The following is a 12,387-nucleotide window of genomic DNA, read 5'->3' as shown; positions in this document are numbered from 1 at the left end:
TTACATATATTTATATATATTTTATTATTCAAGTAGCAGTGGTAGTGGTGGTGGAAATAGTAGTAGTACCAGTAATAATAGTAATACTACTAGTAGTGGCAGTAGTAGTGGTGGTGATAATTGTTTTAGTTGTAGTAGAAGCAATTTTAGACCAAATATAATTTGTTTTATATAATTTCTTGGTGTCAAAGTATTGGTAGTATAGAAATTATAAATAATTATTTAAGTTTAAGTTTTAGTAACACAAAAATAAGTTTTTGTTGTAGTTTACAGAAAACGTAGGAACAGCAGGAAGCTTAAAAGTAGCAAAACATAAAGTAGTAGATAAAAGCACAGATAAAAGTAGCACAAGTAAAAGAGTAAGACTAATAGTGGCAGTGGTAAATGTACTATTATAAGAGTAGTACTACTTCTATTATTGACATTACTGCTACTATTACTACTACTACTACTACTTCTACTGTGTGTACTTTTACTATTATTACTCATCATTTTACTGTACTACCATTGGTGCTGCTATTACTATTATTTCTTCTCCTCGTCTTACTACTGTACTATACTACTTGTACTAATACTAATACCAATACTACTACTATTTAATAATACTGCTATTACTTCTACAACTATTGATATTACTACTACTACTGTTACTCCTTTAACCACTACTTTTAACTACTATTAATAAAAATACTACTGTTTTTAATAGTATTGTTAATACGTTTTCAACTACTACACCTATAAATGCTACTATTATTGCTACTACTACTACTGCTACTAGTATTACTAATAATGCCAGTAACACATTGTGCTGAAGTGTGAAAAGAACATGAGAGAAAAGTGAAAGTCAGCAGTACGGTCAGGAGGAAAATGAGGAAATGAGCACATCCTGAATCTCCCGGGGGTCTCCCAGTCCCACAGGATCCCCAGCTCTAATGACCGAGGAACCCTGGGGCCCGTCAGCCTTTATTTAGTTCCTGTATTAGAGCATAGAACTGGACTAAAGTCTACATTAGAACATAGCAGCTCCAGCTTTAGCGTCTCTCAGGGTCAAACAAAGAGAAATCTGTGTCTCTGACCTTCAGAGAACTAAATTCAGCATCAAACACAAGGCAACAACACACCCAGAGCAAGGCCGAGAAGGAGCATACCAGATAGAGATGCTATAACATTTTATTATTATAGACCAGAACTTAGTTAGTAACTTAGTTAACTTTTGTGTAGTGTAAGTTTAATGTAAAATTTTTCTAACCCTCATTTTTAATTTTTAAATCTACTTTTGATCAGCAGTATTTACTGATCTGATCCTCAAAAACATCAGTAAATAATCTGCAGCTGAAACTGATTAAATATTGTGAACATAAGATGTTCAGCCTGTGGTTAGTCTGTTTACTGTTCATCCCCATCTGCAGGCTAGAGCAGGTCACATGAGGTCCCAGACTGAGAGGCTTTTGACAGACAGTGGATCACTAAGGCCTTGCTGGGATTTGAACTTATGATCTATTTACATTTAAAGGAGCAATCTGGTGTGAAATGGACTTGGGGTGAAGTAAAACATGAAAATAAGGTGCACTTAAAATCCTTCAATTTTCCCAAAAATGATGTGTGTGCCTTATGATTTTATAATCCGGTGCGCCTTATTCATGAATTTTACCAGTCAGGTATTAAGAAGCAGTAAAGCCACTCTTCTGAAGTACAGTGTTACAAGGGTGAGTTTTCAGTGTAGTTTCTCCAGCACTAAGGCTAGGTGCAGCAGCATTAGCGTTAGCTGCTAACCACAGTGCTAGCTCTTTCGCCATTTAGAGGTGAGTATATTGGACTGTATTCTGCGTGTTTGCTGTGTTAAAACAAGCTACGTGGGACGAACCGCTAGCTGATAGTGCCTTGGCTTACATTAACACAGGCTAGCGCTCAGTGTAGTGTTCTCTGGCATAATTTAGGTCCCACTAGCGCTGTGGTTAGCGGCTAATGCTAATGCTGCTGCACCCAGCCTTAGTGCTATAGAAACATTGAAAACTCATCCTTAGACAAAATAGTGAAAATCTACGCTTACTGTAAATAAACAGAAGTGCTTTATTCACACAAATAAACAGACAGACAGTTTTCAGACAGAACTTTGTGTAAATTCACATTCAGTGCTCGTTTGAATTTGAAAGAATTTAAATTTTTTAAGAATAAGAGTTTTGTTTACTTAGGCGCTTCCTGCAGCTTCCCTATTAGAAGAGAAACATGGCTGCACCCTTACTCACTTCAATGTAGGCATCCTTACTAGTGTCGCTTAATGCGCCTTATATTCCGGTGCACCTTATGTATGAAAATAGACCACAAAATAGACATTCATTGATAGTGGGCCTCTACTTTTTCTAGGCGGTGCTCGGAAACCTAGCTGAAGGTACTGTATGTGCACTTTCTATCTGTGCACAAGTTCTTAGGGCCTCGTTTTAAAATTCAGGGCCCTCAGAGTTCTACCAATGAAGTGTGGAGCCAACTTGAGCTTGTTTAAGGTGTAAAAAATGTTCTTTGCTGTGTCTTTGCATGGTCAATGCTATGCCTCTATCACTAGCATTGTAAGCCAGTTGGGATCATTGGCTAAAAGCGATGTAATTTGGTATGCTGTGGGCAAACGGAGGTGGGCTGTTTTGACAAAAGTTTGTACTCGTTATCATGTTTCACTACACTTTAAATTGATTTCACATTGAAGTTCTTCTTTAATAGGCTGTTATAGGGCTGTTATAGAGCAGGTAAATTACGCTACGTGAAAAAAACACAGTTCTGAGTAAATGTACCTTTCCTGTCTTTCCTAGATTCATAAATGTATAAATGTTCTGAACCTTCACAGATATAGAGTGGAGTGACTGTCTAACTGCCTGCTTATAAAACAACAGGAAGTCATAAGTTCAAATACCATCAACACTACTGCTCTTTGTGCTCTCTGTGTGTTAGTTTTGATCTATAATATTTTCCTAAATTATTATGGGTTTGTAGGTGCAGAGTGGGGTCTACTGTTTCCAGAAGCTAACGGAGATAACCAATCCCCCATTAACCTGAACTCCAGGGAGGCCCGGTATGACCCCGGCCTGCTGGATGTCGGCCTGACCCCCAACTACGTGGTCTGCAGAGACTGTGAGGTCGTCAACGACGGCCACACTGTGAGGATCATGCTCAAATCCAAATCAGGTACTAACAATGATTACAAGATTACAATAACAATTATCTCAAGATGAGATACGGTTGGGTATGGAGGACTACAGGTTCTGTATGGTGTCCTGCAGCACATTTACCCACAGATGTTGCTGCAGCTGTACCTGTAGATCCTGCTCTACACTTGTAGGTTGCTGAAGCTGGAAACCAAGCTGCTTCCAAAAATTATAAACCTGGTGACTGGACAGGCCAAGGAAATTATGCAATCTGGCAGAAAATTTCCTGGAAAACCATTGCTGTGTGTGAGGAAACCCATGTGTTTAGAGGAAAGAGGGTGCCCATATCACAGTAGGGGAGACCTACTGTCAAATGTGATGCTCCTCAGATCATCACACCAGCAGTTGAGGCAGTGTGTCATAATTTGCTACAGAGAGTCCTATTCTATTGGCTGTACTGTACGTGTCCCACCCAATATAATGTGGGGAAATCTGCACCCCCGCCAAAAAAGCACCCCCTCTCTGAGCACGTTTCTGAGTAAAGTTAGCTTAAGCAATTATTTCCGCTTTTATCAAGAAGATGGTGCACACACGCTGCAGAGAGGGGGTGCTTTTAACGGTGGGGGTGCAGATTTAGGTAGTACTATGGTGCTAAATTCAGCACCCCTGCCAGGAAAAGCCTCTACTCTCAAGAGAGGCTGCAGGTCACTTTTCTTTTCCTTATTTATTTATTTATGACTAACTGTAATTCCGCAAATGTTGTTTTAAGTCACTATAGGATGTGCTTTGACTCATTTTAACAAATGTGCCCCCCCCTTGTCAAACCTGCTCCTACACCTTTGGGTACATTGTGTAATAGGTGAATGCATTCATTAAAATTGATGCTACAATAGCAGCAGGAAAACCCAATCAATACAAAAAGTTGCCTTACACACACAAACTTCCCCCAGTAGGCCAAACAAAAAAGTCTTCAACCTATGGTGTGAAGTCATCTGCTGGCTTTTATGAGTCGGGGGAAGGTCCCTCTCAGTCTGGAAACTACTACAGTTGCTGGAGCAGTCGGCTCGCAGTCAGTTAGCTGAGGGGAAAGCCAAATCATGGTGTGAAGCCTGAATGTGAGCTGGGTGTGAAAAAGGTTAGATTTATCAGAAGATGCTCAGTACAGGGGACAGTGGTATCTCGGTGGTTAGCACGCTGGGTAATTTATCACAGGGCTGTGGGTTTAATACTCAACAAATGTCCACAAAGCTGCCACTGTTAGGCCCTTAAAGTTGCATGTGTAATTAATGCTTTGAGCCAATCCTAAGAAACACTGTGTACACATGCATTTGTTGACAACCTTACAGGCCCAGAAGCTGTAGAGTTATAATTACAATTATTACTTATTATTAATAGGCCATATAATAATATTTTACACTAATGAACAGAAGAGTCAAATAAAGAAACGCTATTTTTTAGGATTAATTGTTTGATTTATAGCTATGAGATGATTGATAAACTGGTCAGTTCAAGCTTTTTCTCAAGTAAAATTGTAAAAGTGCTGATTTTACACTTAAGTGTAAAAGTAAAATTAATGTAAGGGGGATATTTGCACTAGACTGTTCCCGGTTTCAGTGCCATATATGCCCATTGTAAATAAATGTATTTTATTAGAATGTAAATATATTAAAGAAGCTTAGTTAGACGTTGAAAACAAGCTGAAATGAAATAGGAGTAACAAGGCTATTTTTAAAATGTAAGGAGTAGAATAAAAGTCGTCTGAAAAATAATTACTTCAGTAAAGTACAGATAAATAACATTTCTACTTAAGTAATGCATTTGTACTTTTTTATTTTTCAAATGTGAGTTGCTCCTCCTTCCTAGACAAAAATATTGTTTTTACTAGAAAAACATTAATATTCATGCACCTTCCACTCCAGTGGTGACCGGTGGCCCTCTCCCGAGTGACCACGAGTACGAGCTGCACGAGGTCCGCTTCCACTGGGGGAAGGAGAACCAGCGGGGGTCCGAACACACTGTCAACTTCAAGGCCTTCCCCATGGAGGTCAGTCCCACATCAAGTATTCAGAAACAACACACTCACATCTAGGGCTGCATCGCAGGACGTGTAATGCCACTTAAGGCAATCAAATCAAACACGTCTTGATTCTTGGCACAAGAAGTAGATACACAGCGCTGTCTCTGTGTCTGTGTAAGTGACAGGCTGCTACTGCCTGCGTGAGATGTGTGAGGGGGAGCAGTAGTAAACACAATGTAAAGGCATGGTCTCTATCCACATGGTTGTCATGTGATCAGTAAAGTAAGGGAGTGAATAGGTGATGTCAGTGTGTGGTGCATTCTGGGAAATAGAGTCTGGAGTTGATAGATAGCTAGTGCAGGCGGAATAGAAGCACTTATGGTGCCAGTAGTGACAGATAGCATAATTACGTAATTGTGAAACATGGCTGTACCAACATATACATGCAAAACAGGATAACACCAGATCAGTATAAACCAATGAACATCATTTTAGGTGAATGTGGAATTTATACTGATTTAAGATGTTAGTTACAGATGGATTTTAAATTATTTCATTACAAATAGATTGTTTTATCGATTTAAAAACAGGCTTTTTACATTATCTTTTTATTATTTTTTGTTTTTATTTTTATTTTAGTTTAACATATTTTCTTATTCAGTAATCCATTAGATAACATTACGAACAGGTAATTATCAATCTAATTATTAATTTTTATTAGATTACATTTCTAAAATAACCCCTCCAACCCTGGTGATAAATAGGGCCTGCAGTTAGCACCATGCTAACTACTGTACATACGACTTTATTAGTTTTTTAGCAACATTTGCTTTTTAGCTCCAGTATGTAACTAAAGAAGTTAAACTTTAAACACTGATCATGACCTGGCTGAATGTACAGTATGTGTGTGTGTATATGAGGGGATAGAGGGGAGCTAGCGTTTTCTTGCTAACTGAGGAAGTGTTTTGTAAAGTTAGCTCAGAGCTCAGCGCTATCTGAACAGTCTGACGCTATCTGGTCAGACTGTGTGAAAGATGTAAACATTAGAGTTCCTGAAGCTAAAAAAAAACCCAATACGAGCTCCATTTTAACCTAAACGCAATCCAAACATCCTCCGTCTGAAAGTGAGTTTTCACACGACCGCTAGCTTTTCTTTTTAACCTTTAACTCAACAGAATACTGGGTACTGACTTATTCTTAAATTCTATGACTAAAGTCATCAAAACTATTAAAAAAGAAATATATGGAATAAAGTAGTAATTAAAAAACAAACTGGAATATGTTTTATATTTTATGAGGTAGATTCACCTGGAATTCAGGCTTTCAGTTAACAGCTGTGCTGAACTCATCAAGAGTTAATTACTTGGATTTCTTGTCTCTTAACGTGTTTGAGAGCTCATTGTAAGATTATAAAGTTGTGAAGATGTATAGTTGTTACATTGAAGTTCAGTCAATCCAAAAAAAAATTCAAGAACTTTGAAAGTATCCTTAAATGCAGTCAAAAAGACAATAAAAATGTAATGATGAAATGATGAAACTGGCACTCATCAGGACCAGGAAAGGAAGAGCAAGAGTTTCCTCTGTTGTGCAGGATAAGTTCAACAACAAGTTAACAAACAGCTCCCCAGATAAGAGCACCTAAATACTTCAGAGTATTTTGGTTTGTTTATCATTTTTACATTTACTACATGATTCCATTACATGATATTGAATTATTGTGTCCAAACTTTTGACTGGTACTGTACTTATAATTCATAGTATATACCGAATGTGTAATAGTAGATGTCAGGTGAACACTGACAAAACCATAGTTTAAATAATAAATAATAGTTTTGAAATAGCAATGAATAATTCAAAATATACATTCAATTAACCATAGTAATTACAGAAGAGTTCATGAATATTAAATCATTTAGAGGGTATATTAAATATTTCACAATGGATACTGACTAATCCAGAGTGAAAACTTTATTGTTGATACTGAAAAAAAAATCATAGATGTTGAATTATTCATATTGGCTACTGAATAATTAAAAATAGATATCCAATAACTCATAATTGTTACTGACTAATTATTTTTGGATATGTAATACGTTTAAAATAGTGGACATAACAGTTAAGAGCGAAAAGTGAGTAATTCATAGTAGATATTAAATAAATCATATCAGATATTGTATAATTCACACTGGATAATGAATTCATAGTTGAGATTGAATATTTCATATTGGACAGTGAGTATTGATACTGAGTAATAATCCATAGTAAATAATGAATAAGACATAGTAAATAATCCATAATAGATACTAAGTAATGGATAGTAGTTGCCAAAAAGTATATAGTAGATACTTAAGTATCTACTATATAAAAAGTATCAACTATACTATAAAAGTATATAGTAGATACTTAGTAATTACTTAATTAATAGTAATTACTGAATCAATAATGCTGGATATTACCATGAATTCATCCATAGCAGATATTAGATAACAAAAGATTTATAGTGGATATTAAATAATTCATAGTAAATATTAATCAATTTGAAGTTTACCGCCATTGGTTCACACTGAAATCATAATAAATGTTTCATTTAATTCTAGGAAATGAAGAATGTTTGAAAAATGGCTGTTAAAATCTTGTATAGTTTGGTTTAGGAAAGTGTAAGCTGTGGATCCTTTATTAATTATGGAGTAATTTTTAGGAACGTTCAGTGTTAGAGAGTATTATAGTGCAGGATGTGCTGGTTTAAGAGTGTGTGTGTGTTAATTACTGTGAACTCACACGTCCCTGTGCTATTTTAACCATCTGAGGTCACATGTTTGTGAGAGATGACATCAGCAGAGTACTGAAATACACCTGACACTGAGCACTGTGGTGCGGGGGGGTGGTTGATCACAATAGTGAGGGCTTTTTAAACAGTGCTCACGACTCTGTTTCAAAGCCCTGAGTAAACACCTGTCCACCGCACCTGCTCTCACACACACACACACACACACACACACACACCTGTGACTGTCTCCTGCAGCCTGGCAGTAAGATAAGGGCCTAGAGTTGAGCATCACCTGCTGCCATGACACTGGAAGAGAGGCAAACACTGGGTTTCTAGGAAAACAATGGAAATTTATACATCAGCCACCAGTGAATCCAAGCACTGTAGTCGGTGTTTCCAATAAAGTGGCCAGTTAGTGAAAACACAAAGTACTGTAGTAGATGTTTCTAATAAAGTGGCCAGTGAGTCGAAGCACAAGGTACTGTAGTAGGTGTTTCTAATAAAGTGGCCAGTTGGTTGAAAACACAAGGTACTGTAGTAGATGTTTCTAATAAAGTGGCCACAGTGAGTAAAAGCACAAGGTACTGTAGTAGGTGTTTCTAATAAAGTGGCCAGGGAGTGGAAGCACAAGGTACTGTACTAGGTGTTTCTAATAAAGTGGCCAGTGAGTAAAAGCACAAGGTACTGTAGTAGGTGTTTCTAATAAAGTGGCCAGTGAGTAGAAGCACAAGGTACTGTAGTAGGTGTTTCTAATAAAGTGGCCAGTGAGTAGAAGCACAAGGTGCTATAGCCGGTGTTTCTAATAAAGTGGCCAGGGAGTAAAAGCACAAGGTACTGTAGTAGGCGTTTCTAATAAAGTGGCCAGTGAGTGTAATGTGTAATGTGTGTGTTGTGTTTTGTAGCTTCATCTGATCCACTGGAACAGTACACTTTTTAACAGTGTTGAGGACGCCATGGGGAAGAAGAATGGCATCCTCATCATCGCCCTGTTTGTACAGGTATGATTATTGTGTCTCCTAAACCCTAATGATACCACATCAACCACCAGCACAGTGTCAGTAATTAGCAGTACTAAGAAAGGCTGTCAGGGTGAGTCCTAGAAATAGTCATTTTAAGGCCATTCTATACCTAATATACTGATATAATGATAATATAACAACATAATAATGTATTTACATTCTTTTTTTAGATCAGTTAACTTCCTATTAATTTACAATATGTCCATAAAGCAATTATAATGGGCATTGTGATTTGCTGTGCTGTGTGTGCAGGTGGGGAAGGAACATCTGGGGCTGAAGGCTGTGACTGAGGTTCTGCAGGACCTGCAGTACAAGGTGACACATATACAGCACATGATACAACAATACACTGCATAAAATACTATAAATTATATTGCAAAAGTATATACTCACCCGTCAAAATCATTGAACTCAGGTGTTCCATTCACTTCCTTGGCTTTATGTATATAAAAACATGCAGCATGCAGTGATGCAGACTGCTTCTACAAACATTAGTGAAATAATGGGTCTCAGACTCTCAGGAGCTCAGTAAACTCCAGCACTGTGGTACCGTGATAGGATGCAGCACCTGTGTAACAAGTCCAGTCGTAAAATTACACTACTTACTACTAAATATTCCACAGCCAACTGTCAGTGATATTATAACACAGTGGAAGAGCGACTCTGTGCTCTGTCAGTGTAAAATAACAGAGTGGGGTCAGCGGAGTTCACCAACTTTTTTGCAGAGTCACTACATCACTATACACCTCCAAACTTCATGTAGCTTCAGCAGAGTTCATCACTACACACCTCCAAACTTCATGTAGCTTCAGCAGAGTTCATCACTACACACCTCCAAACTTCATGTAGCTTCAGAGTTCATCACTACACAACTCCAAACTTCATGTAGCTTCAGAGTTCATCACTACACACCTCCAAACTTCATGTAGCTTCAGAGTTCATCACTACACACCTCCAAACTTCATGTAGCTTCAGAGTTCATCACTACACACCTCCAAACTTCATGTAGCTTCAGAGTTCATCACTACACACCTCCAAACTTCATGTAGCTTCAGAGTTCATCATCACTACACACCTCCAAACTACATGTAGCATCAGAGTTCATCACTACACACCTCCAAACTTCATGTAGCTTCAGAGTTCATCACTACACACCTCCAAACTTCATGTAGCTTCAGAGTTCATCATCACTACACACCTCCAAACTACATGTAGCATCAGAGTTCATCACTACACACCTCCAAACTTCATGTAGCTTCAGAGTTCATCACTACACACCTCCAAACTTCATGTAGCTTCAGAGTTCATCACTACACACCTCCAAACTTCATGTAGCTTCAGAGTTCATCACTACACACCTCCAAACTTCATGTAGCTTCAGCAGAGTTCATCACTACACACCTCCAAACTTCATGTAGCTTCAGAGTTCATCACTCCACACCTCCAAACTTCATGTAGCTTCAGCAGAGTTCATCACTCCACACCTCCAAACTTCATGTAGCTTCAGCAGAGTTCATCACTACACACCTCCAAACTTCATGTAGCTTCAGAGTTCGTCACTACACACCTCCAAACTACATGTAGCTTCAGAGTTCATCACTACACAACTCCAAACTTCATGTAGCTTCAGAGTTCATCACTACACACCTCTAAACTTCATGTAGCTTCAGAGTTCATCACTACACACCTCCAAACTTCCTGTAGCTTCAGAGTTCATCACTCCACACCTCCAAACTTCATGTAGCTTCAGCAGAGTTCATCACTACACACCTCCAAACTTCATGTAGCTTCAGAGTTCATCACTACACACCTCCAAACTTCATGTAGCTTCAGAGTTCATCATCACTACACACCTCCAAACTACATGTAGCATCAGAGTTCATCACTACACACCTCCAAACTTCATGTAGCTTCAGAGTTCATCACTACACAACTCCAAACTTCATGTAGCTTCAGAGTTCATCACTACACACCTCCAAACTTCATGTAGCTTCAGAGTTCATCACTACACAACTCCAAACTTCATGTAGCTTCAGAGTTCATCATCACTACACACCTCCAAACTACATGTAGCATCAGAGTTCATCACTACACACCTCCAAACTTCATGTAGCTTCAGAGTTCATCACTACACAACTCCAAACTTCATGTAGCTTCAGACTTCATCACTACACACCTCCAAACTTCATGTGGCTTCAGAGTTCATCACTAAAAGAGTGAAAGAGTTCAAATTGTTTCATTGCTGCTCTGTTTGTAGCTGCACTGTTTGGCTTGTATCGTTGCTAGGTTACCTGTATGTGGCGGAGTAATACATGGAGAGCTTCGGTGCATTACCGGCTGATAACGCCACTCATAGAACACCTCTCAGCCAATCACATTTCAGGGTCGGAACTAACTGTGGTATCATTTATATTAAGTCTGTACTGTACGTTCTCAGTAGAACCTTCCTACTGATTTAGATGTTTAATAATAAGTATTGTTCTGTTATTGCAGGGAAAGTCCAAAATAATCCCGTGTTTTAATCCCAATACATTACTGCCAGGTAAGATTTCTATTAATGATGAGAATTTCTGCATTGAAACTTTAAGAACACATGAAGAACAGTAGGGCTCCACACACTTTCTCAGACTGTCTGTTCCTCTGTATCTACACAGATCCGTTATTAAGAGATTACTGGGTGTATGAAGGCTCGTTAACCACGCCTCCCTGCAGCGAGAAGGTCACCTGGATCCTCTACCGCTACCCACTGACCATTTCCCAAATGCAGGTAGACCAGATTTTTATAAAACCAGTCAATACATCAGATTTGCTTAAATGGAGGAATTACACTATGGTTAACTATAATTTTTTTTATATTTTCCTTTCAATGGAAAATCTCCATTCAACATACTGTGTAGTCCAAGACTGGGCATAAACCATGTCTGGAAAACTCCACCTATATTTCCAAAACTAACATTGCTGTGATGATTTGATTGCATTCAGCAGCCCAACTCATCCCATAAGTATCAGATGGAGCATTGTCATTTCAGAGAACACAGTTCCACTGCTCCATATCTCAATGCTCTAGCCCTTTTTAAAATGGTGTCCATAAATATTTGGTCATACAGTTTTCAACAAAAAATTAATACGCCCCTCACATGTCTACAAATATAGTAATATATAGTGGTGGATGTTCGGATCAGCAATTTCAGTTAAATATATCATATAGCAGATGAACACAGTGATATTTGAGAAGTAACATTAAGTTTATAGGATTTACAGAAAGTGTGCAATAATTCTTTAAACTAAATTAAACAGGTGCATAAATTTGGGCACTGCAACAGAAAAATGACATCAATATTTAGTAGATCCTCCTTTTGCAGTAATAACAGCCTCTAAACTCTTCCTATAGCTTCCAATGAGAGTCTGGCTTCTGGTTGAAGGTGTTTTGGATCATTCTTCTTTTCTAAA

The 12,387-nt window shown here is 38.1% G+C and overlaps 1 protein-coding gene and 1 long non-coding RNA gene across 3 annotated transcripts in view; one reads left to right on the top strand and one right to left on the bottom strand.

Annotated features, from left to right (window-relative positions):
* ca8 (carbonic anhydrase VIII) overlaps positions 1-12,387 on the top strand; it is a 29,086-nt gene that overhangs the window by 5,186 nt on the left and 11,513 nt on the right. The window contains exons 2-7 of the mRNA XM_022667705.2: positions 2,983-3,174; positions 5,054-5,178; positions 8,821-8,916; positions 9,190-9,252; positions 11,431-11,479; positions 11,592-11,704. Coding sequence (XP_022523426.1) covers positions 2,983-3,174; positions 5,054-5,178; positions 8,821-8,916; positions 9,190-9,252; positions 11,431-11,479; positions 11,592-11,704 — 638 coding nt within the window. The remainder of the gene's footprint in view (positions 1-2,982; positions 3,175-5,053; positions 5,179-8,820; positions 8,917-9,189; positions 9,253-11,430; positions 11,480-11,591; positions 11,705-12,387) is intronic.
* Positions 9,392-10,774, bottom strand: LOC125782692 (uncharacterized). 2 transcript variants are annotated; one of them, XR_007425427.1, is made up of 3 exons: positions 10,708-10,774; positions 9,515-10,378; positions 9,392-9,478 (listed from the first exon to the last, which is right to left on the bottom strand). It is a non-coding gene; the product is annotated as an uncharacterized LOC125782692 (long non-coding RNA). The 2 variants fall into 2 exon arrangements; XR_007425428.1 differs by lacking the exon at positions 10,708-10,774 and adding an exon at positions 10,422-10,491.

The sequence above is a fragment of the Astyanax mexicanus genome, chromosome 18 (assembly GCF_023375975.1).
Source record: "Astyanax mexicanus isolate ESR-SI-001 chromosome 18, AstMex3_surface, whole genome shotgun sequence".
Lineage (NCBI taxonomy): Eukaryota > Metazoa > Chordata > Actinopteri > Characiformes > Acestrorhamphidae > Astyanax > Astyanax mexicanus.
The sequence above is the reverse complement of the archived record's forward strand: the minus strand, read 5'-3'. Positions and strand labels throughout refer to the sequence as shown.